Source organism: Mycetomoellerius zeteki, unplaced genomic scaffold (genome assembly GCF_001594055.1).
Source record: "Mycetomoellerius zeteki isolate Tzet28-1 unplaced genomic scaffold, Tzet1.0 scaffold60, whole genome shotgun sequence".
In the NCBI taxonomy this organism is placed as follows: domain Eukaryota; kingdom Metazoa; phylum Arthropoda; class Insecta; order Hymenoptera; family Formicidae; genus Mycetomoellerius; species Mycetomoellerius zeteki.
The window spans coordinates 1,913-19,855 of NW_017257610.1; the positions used below are offsets into that span (position 1 = coordinate 1,913).

The 17,943-nt window shown below is 37.2% G+C and overlaps 2 protein-coding genes across 2 annotated transcripts; one reads left to right on the forward strand and one right to left on the reverse strand.

Moving 5' to 3' along the window:
* The first annotated feature begins 1,091 nt into the window (after window positions 1–1,091).
* On the forward strand, window positions 1,092–5,269 carry LOC108728274 (CTD small phosphatase-like protein 2). Its single transcript, XM_018456754.1, has 8 exons — window positions 1,092–1,448; window positions 2,628–2,847; window positions 2,979–3,119; window positions 3,298–3,550; window positions 3,648–4,231; window positions 4,465–4,821; window positions 4,919–5,014; window positions 5,104–5,269. The coding sequence occupies exons 2-8, from the start codon at window positions 2,650–2,652 to the stop codon at window positions 5,167–5,169; spliced, it is 1,695 nt and encodes a 564-aa protein (XP_018312256.1). The 5' UTR covers window positions 1,092–1,448; window positions 2,628–2,649; the 3' UTR covers window positions 5,170–5,269.
* A 1,005-nt stretch (window positions 5,270–6,274) lies between these two features.
* Window positions 6,275–9,465, reverse strand: LOC108728273 (metaxin-2). The gene is given in 5 exon segments (XM_018456753.1): window positions 6,275–7,268; window positions 7,782–7,919; window positions 8,075–8,350; window positions 8,427–8,994; window positions 9,304–9,465. Coding segments are annotated over 5 exon segments (1,161 nt in total). The 5' UTR covers window positions 9,422–9,465; the 3' UTR covers window positions 6,275–7,207.
* Window positions 9,466–17,943: the final 8,478 nt, after the last annotated feature.

The following is a 17,943-nucleotide window of genomic DNA, read 5'->3' on the forward strand; positions in this document are numbered from 1 at the left end:
GTTCTGCTGAACGCACCCAATGGCTGCGTTCAGCAGAACATTTGTTTTGCAACTGTTGGAAGTTTCCTTCGCGCTAATTGGATCATACTTTTAGATCTAGAAGAATGGTCCTATCTCAGCAGACAATCATAAAACGGTTGCAAAACTGTTGAGTCTGCTGAACGCAGCCAATGTAATCTGTTCTACCCACGCACGAAATATTTTTCGGTCGTTGCCAGACACCCTGTATTATAGATCCATGGGGTAAAGCTCTATATTAATAAAGTAGCGCATTAGTCCGCCATATTGGACTACAGACCTACTAACCTTACCATATACCAGTAATACTAAGCAATACTAAGCGCTTATTGGACTACAGACAATTAGGGCGAACAATGGCGGTCGAAATAGCCAATAGGACAGTTGTCGGTATTTCGGCTTCTTCGGATCAAAGAAATGCGCTACTTTATTAATATAGAGCTTTATATATGACTAATGCGGAGTCTACAATAGAAGTCGTAGCGGTCGCAGGGTCTTAAGTTGTAGAAAATTGACCAATCACAATTGATTATTCTTTTCATATTCGACTGTGATTGGTCAATTTTCTACGACTTAAGACTTTACGACTGCTACGACTTCTATTGTAGATCCGACATAACCCCGGATCTACAATAGGTGTTTTAAGCCTTAAGTCATAAGAAATTGACCAATTATAGTCGAATTCAAGGAGAATAATCGACTATGATTCGTCCATTTCTTATGGCTTAAAGCTTAACACTCTATTGTAGATCCGGGGTAAAGATTTGTTCGAATCGCAAGCTCCAACATGCTCCAACATGCTCCACCATAGCTCTTTCTCACTCTATCAATCACGTTGGAGTGAATAGGAGTTATGGTAGGAGCATATTGGAACGTGTTGGAGCATGCCACGCGAACAAACCTCGTATATTAAACAAGGAGAAATAATGAATCCGAGGCATCGGAGGCATCCGAACGACGTTTCCGAACGCAGATCCCTATATTGAGTGGGATTAGTAAAAGACAGCGGAAGTCGTGGAGGAAACAGCAGCGACGGCGCGGTGCGGCGCGAACGGCGGTGACCGGATGTATGTACGTCGGGTGTCGAAACAGCAATCCGACACCTGTCGACATCATCGAAACCGTCACCTGGGTGGGAGGTTCGTGCGCCGCTCGTCATTCGTCCCATCGCACGGCGGAAATAAATGCGCGTCAGCGCGGGTAGCGCGGATCGCGGTGCCGAGGCCACGGCGCCGCGCTTGACGCCGCGAGTGCTTGTCGACGGTGACGCCGTCGGCCATGTTTGTTGTGTAGTTTCGGAGGGATGATAAGCGCACGCGACGGCGTCGAGAGATTTTGAATGAGACGCGTGTGTGAGCCTCGGCCGCGTTACGTCCGTTCCGTGCCGGTGTGCGAGCGCGCCGGCCGCCGCCGACTCGCCGCGGAGTATGGTAAGCAACCGCGGTTATCAACCGTCATGCCCGGCCGGCCCAGCCGCCGATTTTCGCGCGAATTTTCACCTGTCCCACGATTGTCTCGCTCACTGTGGTTCGTTGTCGCCTCCGCGCCCCGTTCCCCCTCCTACTGATCTTGTCACCGCCGCCGCGCCGTTGCGATGCGATGCGATGCGACGCGACGCGACGCGACGTAATGCGATGCAACGCAACGCAACGCAACGCAACGCAACGTAACGTAACGTAACGTCACGTCACGTCACGTCACATGTCATGCCATGCCATGCCATGCCATGCCATGCCATGCCATGCCATGTCGTACTTTCAAAAATCTTTGTGTGGGCAGGATAACAATAAACGATCCTCCGTCAGATTCTAAAATCTTTTAAGAATTCGTCGACCGGCATGAAATGTCTCCCGGCGAAACCGCCGCGACGCGACGTACAGGCGGCGGGCCGCATGTAAATCGATATACGACTCGCCGTACGTGTGTGAATGTGTATTTGCGCGTGTTCCACACGGACATAGGCGTACGTCCACACGCGGCATACGCAGCGGAAACGGGGAACGTCAAACGTGGGTGCCGTAAGAGGCGATCTGAGTGTGTGTGTGTGTGTGTGTGGCGCGCGCGCGCGTGCCCTCACGTACACAGACGCGCTTCCGGAACGCCCCTTTTTATGAAACGATCGAACTTCTTTCCCGCGCGATCTTAGCCGGCGCGAAACATCCCACGCGCTGACGTCTCGTGAGATCTCTACTCTGAAACCACCTTACAGCCCGTGACTACTCCGATTTGCTTCTAGCTGCCGCACGCCGCGGCATCCTTGACAGATCTGAAAACGCTCAGGTCGAAATAACAATTTCTGACATGATTATATCACCTTTAATTATTCCGAAAAATCGCGATAAAAATTGAAGATTTTAACATATTTTTAAAAGAGAAATAAAATTATTTTCTTCTTAAAAATAGGTATGTTAAAATCTTCAATTTTTATCGCAATTTTTAATATATCCCAAAAAGAAATTATGTTTCCCCCAAAAATATGATTTTTAGAAGCAAAGTAATTTTAATATATGTTTCATCAGGAACTTGTTAGATATACGTTTTATTTACGCGCATTTACATTATCTTTCTTCCTGTGGGAACTCTTCAAGATTAGTATTGTATCATTTCAGGACACTTAACAACTTTGTTGAAATGTGGCTGAGAAGCGAACGGATTAGCAGGAGATTGCGTGGCCGTTTAAGCGGTGTAACGGCATCAAAGGCAACTGGCCATCGAGCGCAAGTTGCAAGAAAAGTACAACATATTAGTAACAGTAGTCGAGTAATAACGTCAAGTAAATGCAGCCGATTGAGTCAGTGGCGACGTAGATCATCCAGTTTTTTAAAAGAAGTAAGTTAAATATTTACAAAAGATAAAAGATTTAAAAGAATTGTTCATATCATACATTATGATATCGGGTATTCTTAATAGACTATTTTTGCATTTTTTTTATTCTATTAAAAAGATTGTTACTTTCGTAGGCTTGTAAAGAAAATGTTTTACACTTTGCCAAATCCACGCCTATTAGACGGGAAAGAGGACCTCGCAGAAGAAAATGCATAAAACGGTCGATGGTTACATCGACCCCTTTGCATCGTGCTCCGCCAATTGACACAGTTATTGTAAGTTACTCTATGATGAAGATAGCTGTATCACTATAATGCCCAATTTCTTCACCTCTAGATAACTTTATCCAGGAGATGTCTTCCACATTTCAATGGAGATATTTCCTGGCTAAACATATCTGGAAATGAAGAAATTGAGCATAAATTATTACAATGTAATACATGCGTTTTCTAGTCTGCTAAAAACGCATCGCCATCTAAAGCTTCGGAGGAATCCAAGGAAAATTGGAATGGCGGATCTACTACTCTGCCTCTTTTCTCGTCAGTAACTAATACGGACTCGCGAAGTTTGATGATACCGCCGATACATGACTTGAAATCTTCCATACCAAGTGTATCTTCGTTGGCGTGTCTAATGCCTCCGGTATCTCTAGGATCGCAGTCAGATCTCACATGCTTGCTTGATGATGAAGGAAGCAAGAACAACGGTACTCGTATATTTATATATGCTTGTGTAGTGTAATTAATTAATTCTAATTTATATTTTTTTACGTTTTCTCTGTCCCTTCCTTTTTTTTCTTTTAGATACTACACTACCGTCATCGATACACTACTCCTCTTTATACGCGCATGCCGAAACGTCTGCAGAATATTACAGTTTGATGCACTCAACGTCGATATATAACGTCCGTACCGCGTACAACTCGTCCGACAAATACTTCCCGAACGGAGGAAAGTACTCGCTAATCGATAACAATGAAAACCGCGGCGATCTCCCAAAAGATCAATATGCTATTGAAACAGACCCAACAAAATATGAAACAACTGCTGGATATCCCAGTACAAAATACAGTATACCAGCAAGTATGTACAATATAAATCCTCATCATCCATCTGATACGAATGGCAATCTTAGTGACAAATATGATTCCGAGGACGTCGGCAGTCGTTATCACGAGGTTGAATACATGGAGGTGGGTAGCGAGGAGATAGTAGAATCTTGCGATGTAGAGAACATGGTTACTCAAGTTCAGGAAGATTGGGAGCCATTCGATCCTTATGTCTTCATCAAGCACTTGCCGCCTCTTACGCCGGCGATGAGAGCAAGATGTCCGGCTCTACCACTCAAAACACGGAGTAGTCCGGAGTTCAGTCTGGTCCTGGATTTGGTATGCTCGCTCAACACACTCGGAACAAGTACACATATACACGTAGATAAAAATCTTAACACATACATTTATTAGACATTGTCCAAATATTTAAACACAGATTCAGATGTCATTCTATGTTATTTTAATTTTCTATATGATAAAATTCATAACATTTCTGTCTCCATATATATATTTACGATATAAGAGCAGTGATTTTTGAACAGCTACATTTATCTATGATCCTTTTATAGGATGAAACATTGGTTCACTGCAGTCTGCAAGAACTATCTGACGCGGCATTTCGCTTCCCGGTAGTCTTTCAAGACGTAACGTACACGGTATTCGTTAGAACGCGACCGTACTTCCGCGAATTCCTTGAACACGTCTCGTCGCTCTACGAGGTGATTTTATTCACGGCGAGCAAACGAGTGTACGCCAACAAACTGATGAATTTACTGGATCCAACACGGAAGCTGATCAAGTATCGTCTGTTCAGGGAGCACTGTGTATGCGTTAATGGAAATTACATAAAGGACTTGTCCATCTTAGGCAGAGATCTATCTAAAACCGTCATCATTGACAACAGTCCACAAGCATTTGGATATCAGGTGACTTAATATAGCTTGTCATTTATATATACATACATCTTATGCAATCACTAATATAGAATATATACTTATGAAAACCACATGTTTTGTGTTACAGTTAGAAAATGGTATACCTATAGAAAGTTGGTTTGCCGATCGTTCAGATAACGAACTAATGAAATTATTACCGTTTTTAGAAAATCTGGTAAACTGGGTAAGCTCTTATCATATATATATTCTCTGATATATTTATTATTAGAATATAGTTATTTAATAACTTTTTTAATTATTTTTATTTTCCAGGGAGGTGACGTAAGGCCACGCATTAGAGAACAGTTCCGACTATTCAGCTTTCTACCACCGGATTAATTTAAATAGCATACACATAAAATTTAAGGTTGAAGTATCTCGCAACCAACAAAAAAAAGAAAAAATACAAAATATCTTAAAAGATACTACAGGGCTGGGTATTTTTGCATTTAAAATGCCATTTAAAATGTAATTCTATTTAAAATGCTAAATGTAAAATACTTAAAAAAATGTATATTAAAATGTATGTAGGGAAAACCATTCTGTATTTGAAAACTATTTAAAATATCTATTTACCCATTTTACATATAAAGTGCATTCGAAAAACATTTTACATTTTAAATACATTTTTTTAAGTATTTTATATTTGGCATTTTAAATGATTACCCAGCCCTGGATACTAAATAGATAAATAATAGTTATTCCGCGATACGTAGCATATAAGCCGCTATAATATAATACTTTACAATGTTTCACAAATGAATATATGCCTGTTGGTATATATAGATGAAATTAAATACTTTTAGATTTTTGGAATTACTGTTCTGATTCATTGTTCACAAAAAAAAAGTATCTGTGAACAAAGGTGTTGCATATGTGCGATTTTGTTAGTACATTCGTTTAGATTTAAAGTCTAAAGTCTTAAAAAAATCAAATGTCAAGAAAATATCAGTGAGCATAATAATCTTATGATTACTGTATAGTTTCTATTAATACTTCCAAATGAATACCAAGTCTCTCCATAACGTGATTGTACGACCTCTGTGTATATAATGAGACTCGTATCTTTTACGTACAAAATATTATTTCACAATTTATTATCATAACAATATTTAAGAGCAATATATTTGTGATTAATAATTCATTAATTTTTTCTGTATTATATGTGGAATTTATGATCTCTGTTTATCTTACTATTTGAGATTTTAAAAATATTTTTTAATTTTATTTAAAATCTTTTATTTTTACACGTTCTTTCTCTCTCTCTCTCTCTCTCTCTCTCCTGATTTTCTATTTTATGTTTTAATTATATAAATTACTTATATTTTTAAAACAATTTTTAAATCTGTACATCTAGATTGCAATTCTTGAAAGTTTTTGAAAAAATTTACATATATATATACATATATGTATATATATACATATACGAAGATGTTAAGAATATCTGTCAATAATTATATAATTATGCGCGTCATATAATTATATAATTATACACGATTACATGTGCTACATTATAAATCCGTGTATAATTCATAATATAAGTATAGACCGAATTCAGTATCAAAAAGAACAGAATTAGCAGCATAATGTAACAGAAAGCATCGCAGAAATCTTACATCTCGTAGTGTTTATGATAGTTTAAGATTATACTCACATTATGCACAAACACGTAATAATAATAAAGCAAATTGATTGTTATTCGTGAAATTATTTGAATCACGTATAGCCAATCACCCTGAAGTTAAATTCTTAACGACAGTGTCATTGTTATAAAACTAAATTGACGACAGACATAATATCAATAAAATAATAAATAGACAGATTTCTTTTGATTTGCGTTTCAATGGTGCAATGACTGAAACGCTGGAGACAAGAAACATATTGAACATTAAACATAGACTCAAAGGAAGGTTGTATTCAAATTTTACATGCAGTCATTACATATATACACGACGTATACATTGAAAGTTACCTCTCCTGTATCTGCATAAAACAGACATAAAAATGGAGATTGGTATATTGACTAGAAAATTGTTTCTCCCTGCATCTACATTATGCATGTACATATATGATATACTTTAACGTAACAGTGCGTGCTTAACAATATACATAATGTTATTAATTACATACTTGAATAAAATAATTATAAATATATAGAAAGATATAAATATCACCAGGAACATTGATATGACATAATTGGCGGTACATTTTATAAACACGAGATTTTATACCTAGTCAATAGCTTCCGAAACCGTACTTCAACATATTTTGGCATGCTTTTATTGCCTGACACTGGGATATCACGTTTAAATTTAGTTTAGACAAAAGTCGTCGTGTTCTTTTAATTCGATATCCTCTGTACGGTTGGATCATTGGCTTAATTCTTGAACTCCAGCGTTTCATTAGTCTGACTGTCTATAGCTTGAGGAGAAAAAAAGCTGAAAAATGTTATATGCAATATTATGCATTTAAAAGACATTATCATGGAATGATCAACTTTAATATATATATATATATATATATATCTCATGTGTTTATAACAAGTCTAAAACATGAAAATGTACTACATATCATGCTTCAACATTACTCGCACTTCAGATATATCCATCTTGCAGCAAGAGAAAATAAGACACTGTTTTTAGACGGTCTTATTTGGAACACAAGTTGATATAAGTATCGTTCTGTCTTTGTTACTCATGGAATGTCAAGATAGAACAACATTTGTGTTACTTGTGTCATAAACAGAAAGCGTCTTTTAACAGCATATCATTGAGACTCGAGAGTCATTTTATTGAATGCTACAAAGATTTTCCTTGATATGATCATCCTTGGTCGCGTCAGTGGCAAAACACAGGAACTTCAACTTACGATGAACGTAATCGGTGTACCGCAACTCGATATATCTGAAGTCCGAGTAAAGTTCTATCTAATCCTCCGTACGCTGAAAATACCTAATCTCGATGCGTTTACAGAGATTCACGAGCTTCGGATGATCCCGTATAATCATAGCCAACTTGTTGTCAAGTAGCGGCGTCGTGATTATAGTGAATATATGACCAAAAACCAAAGCGTCCAACTCGTTGGGTTTGCTACATACAAAATCATGCGAAAAAATCTTGTTAATATCGCATCTAGCGGTCGATATATACTTATATATTTGTAAAATCATATTTAGTTACATATTTACTTAGAAAGTTACATATTTACTTAGAAAAAGTTAGATATATTTCGTTAATTTATCGACAATGTAAAAGAATGCTCGGAAAGAGGAGGAAGCGATTCAGGCTGTGATCGAAAGCCATCCCACAGAGTATCTTTGGAGGATGACTCAATTATTTCAAACTCTTCCGCAATCTCGTTTTGTATTCCAAAACTAAAGTAACGGTGTTCGATTCTGAACATGTGCTCGATAAGCTTGGGAAACTGACGGATCATGGCAGCGACTTCTTCGTTGGAAGGAAAGGAGGGCGACGTGAGAGTGTAAATATGACCGTATACCAGGGCATCGACTTCGGTGGGTCTTATGGAACAGGATTGTAATTTGTTAAGTGTCAATTGAATTGATAACATAAAGAAGTGAGAAGAAATACAACCACTACTTACTCTTTCAGTCCGCTAGCCTCTCAGATAATGCTATGCAACACTTCTTTACGTCGTCAAAAACTTCATCCAAACTTTTGTTGTACCAGCCGAGTACGCTGAGTTTTTTTATGACTTCTCGTCTCTTCTGCCAATTCAGATAATGATTAAGCGGCCAAGGGTATACGCTTCCGTGCCTCTGCTTTGTGACATTTAAAATCGCCGGATCTACCCAGCAGATGTACAGCTCTGCATTAACAAATACATTGTTAACAAGAGACTGGTATGCCCTCATGTCCACTTTGCCATTAGGATCCAGATGATCGGAGAGGCTTATTCCTTTACTTCCTATATGTGCCACTATACCATCAAACTCGGATATTAATTTCGTGCCGCACCTGATAAAGGGCACGCGGCCTGACGGTGACATAAACTCTGCATTCTTCCTCGGTTCTATTTGAAAATCAAGCTGACACATCTTGAGGAAAGCCTGTACCGCCAGACAGTTTGCATTGTCGGGAAGCAGAATCTGCTCGACCTCATACGGTTGATACAAGGTAATCGGTTGTGGCCATGGCTCCTGAGCTGCGACAAGAGAATGCAATTATTATCGACGTTCACAAGGTGGTTCATCTATATTCTCTAATGACACTTACATAATCAGTACTCGCATACATGTGAGAAACTACGAGTGAAAAGTTATGACGTAAGGGAAAAAACCAGACGATTGAGGCAAGGTCGAATAGTTGGGTATTTACGAATTTAACGGTGACAGCACGCAAGGTTACGCGCGGTTTTGTTTACAATTTGTTGATGTAAGGTTAGATCACTCATGCGGGATTTGTAAGAACGGCTGTTTGGACAATGCGATTGAACGAGATTTTCAAACTTTACCTTCCAATTCCACTGCAATCGAATCGCCCAACAGTACGTGTGGCATGTCTACGATAATCGTACGACAACGCTGCCTCTTATTTCGCTGCCCTCGAGATCCACAACCGATCGCTCGCATAAAAGCGCCACGAGCGAGAAACGAACACGCTTACGCGCTACACGCACTTTCTCCCTTACGACTCCACACACACACACACACACACACGCGCGCGCGCGCGCGCGCGCGCGCACGTTTATGGCCAGTTTATATCTTACGCGAAGTAAAGGCAGCGACAAAAATGAACCAAATTCATAAAAAAATTCGACTATATTTTGATTAATTTAATCACCGATTAATTTATTAAATGATATACTTTTACGATACAATGGTGCGTAGAATTATCGTTGTGGAAAAAAAGTTTGATTGTAATGTTAAATTATGTGTAGTTACAATTAAAACTTGTTGGCTCTTCCAATTAAATCAATATCGCCGATTACTTATAAATTAATTGGAATTTAATCGAAAGTCACATTTACCGTGTAAATTAATTAAGTATCGATCGAGATACTCCCTTGTGGAAATACCTCCGGTTTCTTCCGCGTCGACTCGAGATTTCTCCTGAATCAATGCAAAAATTAAATCTTACAATTAAATCAAATCTCTGTCTCGCAGTTATTTATGAAATTGTACATTATTTTTATATTATGTTATTACATTAATTATTATGTTATTATTCGTCGAAAAGTAACCTTCGAGGACTTGAGGCCAGATAGAAATGCATGCAAGACACGTGTGTGCAACGACAAATTACTTTTCTTTTCTATATCTTGAAACTCATTCTGATAAGAATACATGACCGTTAAACAAGAAGCTCGCATTTCCTTCTTGATAAGACTTGTAATTTTCCGCCGCGGTTTAAATTTTGGTCGGCGTTTTATAGCTGCGATATGTTTTTTTGCTTAGAAATGAAATTAGCGAACAATCGTTGGAGAGCTGAAAAAAAGAGAAACAATGGAATTCAGCAACAGAGCAAAAAAAACTTACGCTACGAGATAATAAAATAAAATAAAGAGTATTTCAAAACAAAAATTAATTGATTCGCATTATATACAGGGTCCGCCAAAAATCCCGGGCCGGCTGAATATTTCAGAAAATACGCATTTTTGAGAAAAATGTTTCAGACAAAAGTTGTTGGATTTAAAAAAAATCTATTCACTCTCTCTGATCACATCAGCTTGACTTTGGGTGGCGCCACCAAGGTCAGGTCAAGGTCAAATTAATTTTTTTAAATGGAACATCCTATTTTTGATGTCAGAATTTAATAGCTGGTGTCAAGAGCTTTTTAAAACACTATAATAAAGTTATTTTTCATTAAGTACTTTTCGAGTTATAAGGCTTGAAAATTACAGTACCGCCGGTATTAGCATTACGCAAGGTGTCTGATCGATGGCTAAAACCTCTTGAATGTTGTTCAGGATCATGTCCTAGGTAACATTCGTCAAGATCAAAGTCATCGATTGGACACCTTGCGTAATGCTAATACCGGCGGTACTGTAATTTTCAAGCCTTATAACTCGAAAAGTACTTAATGAAAAATAACTTTATTATAGTGTTTTAAAAAGCTCTTGACACCAGCTATTAAATTCTGGCATCAAAAATAGGGTGTTCCAATTAAAAAAATTAATTTGACGTTGACCTGACCTGACCTTGGTGGCGCCACCCAAATTTAAGTCAAGCGGATGCGATCAGTGAATAGATCTTTTTAAACCCTACAACTTTTGTCTGAAACATTTTTTTCAAAAATGCATATTTTCTGAAATATTCAGCCGGCCCGGGACTTTTGGCGGACCCTGTATGTACAATGCGCGAATGTGCGCGAACTGAATTTTGAAATAAGGTGAAAATTACAAAAGTGAGCGAATTTATTATTAGAATATTTATAATTCCATTAGTCAAAATCTGGTGAATTTGCTCACTTTTGTAATTTTCACCTTGTGTGTTTGAAAATACACAATCAATGATCCTCAGATAAAGATCTCCAAGTTTTTAGAGATTTTTACTACATGCAATTGTTTGCAACATATTATATATTCGAATTATACATTGAAAATTTATATTTAAATTATACGTATTTAAAATATAAGCTGAGTAGTCACCACAGCCATATTGAATTGTGACGTCAGAAGCGAGAAATGATCAAATGACACGTTAATTTATGTTGCATGCCATTTGTAAATAAAGACAATTTGGATAAAATAAAATGACGAGATTGTTTTAAAACATTCGTAAAAGTCGATGAAAACTATGCTTATCCCTCCTGACAGTCAGTAAATAATCGTAAAAAGTGATAAAAGGCACGTATAAATGCTATTATTCAATGCGCATGCGTAGCTTATTTTCACTTACACGTACGTGCCTTTTATCACTTTTTACGATTATTTACTGACTGTCAGGGAGGATAATTATACCCAATGGGGAGAAAATGTTTTTTAAACGTTAATTTTTTATTAATTTTACATTTCACGATTCGTTTTTAAAATTACATTTGTTTAACGTCTATTAAATGTTTGTTTTACATTAATTTTTCATTTCAAATAACGATACGAAAAAATATGTTCCAAAGATTTATTTAAAATTTATTAAATGCTAATTGTACACAAATTTTTCGTTCCAAATAATGTTTCGAAAAAACATTTTTTAAACATTTATTTAACGTTAATTAAATGCTTGTTTTACATTAATTTTCCGTTTGACATAATGTTTCGAAGGAACATTTATTAAACATTTATTTAACGTTTATTAAATATTTATTTTACATTAATTATTCGTTTGAAATAAAGGTTTAAAGATATATTTTTTAAATGTTTGTTTAACTTTTAGTAAATGTTCATTTCACAATAATTATTTGTTTGAAATAATGGTTTAAAAAAACATTTATTTAATGTTTATTAAATGTTTTTTAAACGTTTATTTGTAGTTAATTTTATAATACGTTTTATAATTCGTTTTCAAAATAACATTTTTTAAACGAAATTTTTATATGAAATTTATTAAACGTTGGTTTTTTGTTATTCATTTATTTAAAATATTTTATTTAAGTAAAAACACATTTATTTAACGTTTATCTAACGTCTATTATAAATATGTAAAAAATGTTATTATTTTCTAAAACTCAAATTAATAAAAAACAGATCGGAATAATGAAATAATCACGGAAGAAAAATTAACACGATATAATTGCGTTGTGTATCATATATGGACAATAAGAACGGTGTGCATCGTTACAAATGGCGTAAGGGATAAAGGACGAGACTCCATAATCCTGAGGTCCTAGGTTCAAAACCCGGTCAGTAAGTGAAAAAGATTAAAATATAATTAAAAATTAGAATTAATTAATAAAATTAGTTGTCTAAGATTTTTAGGCACTGTTGATAAAAAAAGTAAGTTAAAAAAAGATTCTACGTTATTTTTTCTAATTTTGTTCAAATAATTTTAATATTAAAGAACGTTTTTTTAACGTTGAATAAATGTTTCTTCAAACGTTAAATAAACGTTTTTTAAACATTAAAAAAATATTTCCCTCAAATATTAAAAAAACGTTTTTTTACAATTAAAGAAACATTTTCTTCAAATACTAAAAAAAGGTTTTTTAACATTAAACAAACGTTTTTTTAACGTTTAAATTAACGATTTTTTAATGAAAAAAATGAGACTTTTTACGTTATTTTAAACGTTTTTGAAAACATTTTCTTAACGTTTCCAAAAATGTTTTCCAAACGTTTTTTTCCCCATTGGGTAGTTTTCGTCGATTTTTACAAATGTTTTAAAGCAATCTCATCATTTTGTTTTATCCAAATCGTCTTTATTTATAAATGAAATGCAACATAAATTAACGTGTCATTTGGTCATTTCTCGCTTCTGACGTCACGATTCAATATGGCTGTGGTGACTATACTCACGGATCAGCAGCATTAAATAAAAACTCCAACTTATATGTCAAGTTTATAATTAGATAAACTTAACATTTGTTAACCATTTCTATCACGTTTCGTTATCCACAGAATACATACTATATTGCGTCAATATTATAATTCCTTTTAACCAGAGTTTGTAGAAATCATGTTTTAAACATATTCTAAACTATTTAAAACATGCTTAATCGATGTTTTTAACATGTTTTAAACAAGTTTTTTTATAATATTGTTTAAAGCATGTACAAAGCATTAAAAACATGTTAAAAACACAATGTTTTATGTAAAAAAAAAGAAACATTTTTTGCCAACTCTGCTTTTAACAATATAGAGGAAGGTCACCGATACCGACATATCACTTTGTCTTAGGCAATATTTCTTAAACAAAAGGTAAAAATACAACTTCAAAAACATAAATACAAACTAAAAAATATCTTCTATCAGGTAGTATAAGCAGTTTTTATAGTACTGTTTGCAATTTTGCAATAATTAAATTTTTCGTAAGTTATGCAAAAATGAGCGTTTGACAAAATGGGCTCCAAAACTGACATAGTAGGCAATAATGCTCCAACATTCCTATTCTATAAATAAAGATATGTCCTATTTTGTAAAGAAAACTAATTTATGAAACTATAAACATTTAAAAATGACATAATATTATCAATAATACAATCACTATTATTTTAATTATGCAATTTGCAATAGAACACGGTAAGAATTTCCTTCTCAGATTCATAGAATTTGTTTTTAGCTGATTTGGTAATATATGAATTATGAATTTGTACTTCTTTAATTAGCTAAACAGATCACGTTTTTATTAGTATTAATAAGGTGCAAAGGTTAGTTTCTAAGAAATAAGGGGATGTCGCTTTAGGAGACCTATGTCAGTATCGGTGACCTTCCTCTACGTATATAAATCTAATATAACACATTATGTTTTACGTACATATTGTTGAGTAAGACATTATAACAATTGTTATGATATTACTGTTTGTTCAGCAGTTGTACGGATCTAAAATATATTATAAATGAAATACGAGCGAGAGAAAAAATTGATTCTCTCCAGTTTAATTGTAATTTCTGAAATAGCAATCGCGTATTATTACAAATTGCAGACTCTTTTATCGCCGACAAACACACGTACTATGTCAAGATCGATCAAATGGTGAGAACCTTCCGGGTGGTCCCCAAGTCGTTGGGGGCGGAAGGGGGGAGCGTTCTGAACGTTGAAGCATGTTTGTGATTGATCGCGATTAATTGCGGAGGACGATTGGTATGTGTAACATTTGTCGCCTGGCCGCTGATGACGCGATCTCATTGGCCTGCGAGGCCGAAAATCGAATCAAATTCTATCGAGACGCGACAGTTGCCGATACTGGATCTCGTTTTACGCTCGATTAAGAAGATGTAAGAGAGAAAAAGAAAGAGGAATGAAAAACAGAGAAGGAAATATGGAAAAGTCGTCGATTTAACATATAAATACACCAGAAGATTGAAGATATCAAAGCAGAAGTAATATATTTCAATGACGAATCCCCGAGTAAACACATATTTTATATATAATTATATAAAATTATATATAATTTTATATTTAATATCATAGATTTTTATGATATGTCATAAAGCTTGAACTTTTTCATTTAGGCAAATCAAGATTTTGTTCTAAAAAATATTGCAAGTGTATAAAAAATATATTTATATATTACATAGATACATAATTAATAAATTATATATGTTTCAAATTAGAATCGGAATGAAAAGAAGCGCGTATTCCTGAGTGAGTATATAGCATCGAGTGACCGTCCTCTTCTTCCTCATCCTCTTCACGTCCGTCGTTCTGTATGTGTCTGTATGTGTCTGTATGGGCGCGTGAATGTACGAGTGAGGGTGAGGATAGTGGAGCATCGCGTTGCGCAAACGGCCCGCGCCGTCGGGCGACCAGCAGGCAGCAGGCTGCCAGTCTACCTAAGCTCATCGTTCGCGCCGCGCTATCATCTTCCTGCGCTACATTCAGAGCGTTCGGAGTATACTGTACTTGTTGCTCACGGGCCGTGCAGCCGGTCGCGGCTGGTTGCGGCGCAGTTCGTCACGGGGCATAGACAGAGGTGGGATAGAAAAGGAGGGTGCGAAGAAGTAGCGCCCGGTCGCGATCGTGCGAGAAGAGAAGAGAAGAGACGAGACGAGAGAGAGGCGAGAAGGGAAGGAAGTAGGAAAGAAAGGGAAGACCACACGCACCGGCCACCAAGCCACGCACGGCTCTCCACGCGACACCTCCGTGTCGCACGCGCGGATCAACGCAATTGCCGGGTGAGAGAGAAACAAAGAGAGAAAAAACCTCGGTCTCGGTGACGGTCCACGACGTTGTTCATCGTCGCCGTCGCGATCGTCACCGTGATGTACGTCAGCACTCGACGTCAGGACCGCCGGGCAGCCTCGATCGAACGACGGCACGTATCCCCAGTTACCCTGCTGCGAGAGCTGGAAAGCCCCTGGCCTTCCTAACCTAAATTCTAAATTCTGTCAGTCGGCGCCGTGCCGTACCGAACTACCGAATGGTATTACGGTACCTCGAAGAAGGGAGAATGAGGAGAAGGAGGACACCGGACGGCGACGAGGTTTCTCTCCTCGTTCCCTTCTCTCGCCTTCTCCTCGTCTCCCACCTCCGATTTTTTGACAGCTAAAAATACAATTTTTGACAGCGGCTACGCCGCGACTATTTCGGCGCCGGCCGTAATTCTCGGTTGTACTTTTCCGCGTTCGCGAAGGTCCCTCCTCAGTCCTCACCGACGCATGGAAATCCTTCGTGCGATGTCCTTTCTTTTTTTTCTCTCCTTGTAAAAAAGGATCTGCGCGGTAAAAAGGAGCAGTGCCCTGCGATTCGATCGAGGCGTAAGTAGATCGAGATCTCGCATCGATCCGCGATGGCATACATACGCGTGATACGCGGCATGCTCGAACGCACGAGGATCGACAACCGCGCGTATATACTTGTTTATCGATGTAGAATATACACAGCACAGCGTCGCCAACAACAGTCAGCAGATTGAAAGAGAAAAAAAAGGTGCGAGAGCGAACACCGCGTATCGATGTCGAATCGCTCGCAGATATGAATGAATACCGGAGATCGGGTATCGATTTATTTTTAGCCATGTACGTTATCAGCCTGCAAACGTTATCACACCCTATCACCCGCAATTTATGGGAACCAATAATTATTCCTCTGAATAAAATGTTTAGATTTACACTTTATAACAGATTGTTATTGATACTTGAAAATTGGATTCGATTGCGGAGCTTTTCACGCTACAATTTTGAACACGGTACAATTTTGAACGAGATAAAATTTGAATCCCATTTTCAAAGTCCAAGTTTTATTTCTTTCTGTTTGATATCTTTCAGTATCCCCCACACAATGAAAAGGTTACCAAACTTGAACCCTCGAAAATTGGATTCAAATGTTATTTCATTCAGAATTGTACCACCTTACTTTAATTTTTTTTTTTTTCCGGCAAACCCGATGCTATCTTAAGTCGTAATTCCTAAGCTTTAAGTTAGTTAGATTCCAACTGCAAAATTTAGAGCTTAGAGCAAATTAACTCAGGGCTTAGATCAAAAGGCTAAGAGAGGGGGGGGGATTACATATCTACACCTATTATAGACCGAAGCGACCGAAGCTAATCCTAAGATAACACGGAGTACACGCGAGGAAGAAACAATTGCAAGTAAACTCTTTTGTCAGCAGATCCAATAGACTGGGCGAAACGAAGAACGCAATTCTCACGCGTGGGACGACGCAATTAATTAACAAGCCGAGCCGTTTTCGGATTTCCGACAGAACAATCTGCGCGTCGCACCGGTCCTTTTACAGAGACATGTAGTGCACGAGCGGACGAGAGATGCCACGTTTAGATGTACGTGGCGCGCTCACGTGCGCGCATATCAGCTTTATTTTAATCTCTTTCGCGCTCTTTAATGCCGAACGGCTCGTCATCTCATGGGGAAGTTAATCGTTACTTTATATTTAGCCGGGTTTAGCTGCATAGTTTTATTGTGATGCGCGCACAAGAGTACGCTTTTAATATAGATTAGATGTTTATATATACATATACGCGGCAGAAGAATGAGTCAGGTGGCATACATTGCGTAAGATGTCGCGACGCTGGATGGGCCTATGCCTATTGCCCGTATTATGTCCGTGTCACACTACGCATTGGAGACTGAGGATTACGAATTGAGGATTAGAATTCAGCCGATTAGAACGAAACGGATTAAAATTAAAGCTATCTGATTGGTCGAATTCTAATCCTTAATTCTCGCAATCCTCAATCTTCAATGCGTAGTGTGACACGAGCATATGTCTAGACTTAGCCACAGATTACTTGTATCAATAAATGCAGCGTTGAACAGATATTTATGTTCAACAAATAGCGTATTTTGCTCGTTCACTGATTCGCTCGCTCGCTCGTTATCTGACACAATTTCGAAAAAATAATAACATTAGAAAAAAAATTTTTTCCAGCGTTTTTACACGCTTTTTTGTATATATTTCTGGGCTTTTTCTTCCTTACCGGCCTTGTAATAATTTACTACTATCGCACGAATTATTGATGGGAGTTACCCAAACGTAACGAAAGCGAAGGTCGAACAATTTTTTAAGTAATTTGTTTTTAGCGTTTTCGTATAAACGCT

Excerpts from the sequence above, each read along its gene's own strand:
- LOC108728274 (XM_018456754.1), top strand. The coding sequence starts at position 2,650 with ATGTGGCTGAGAAGCGAACGGATTAGCAGGAGATTGCGTGGCCGTTTA. Across the intron at positions 3,551-3,647 it reads TGAAGGAAGCAAGAACAACG|ATACTACACTACCGTCATCG; the intron begins GTACTCGTATAT and ends TTTTTCTTTTAG. Across the intron at positions 4,822-4,918 it reads CACAAGCATTTGGATATCAG|TTAGAAAATGGTATACCTAT; the intron begins GTGACTTAATAT and ends TTTGTGTTACAG.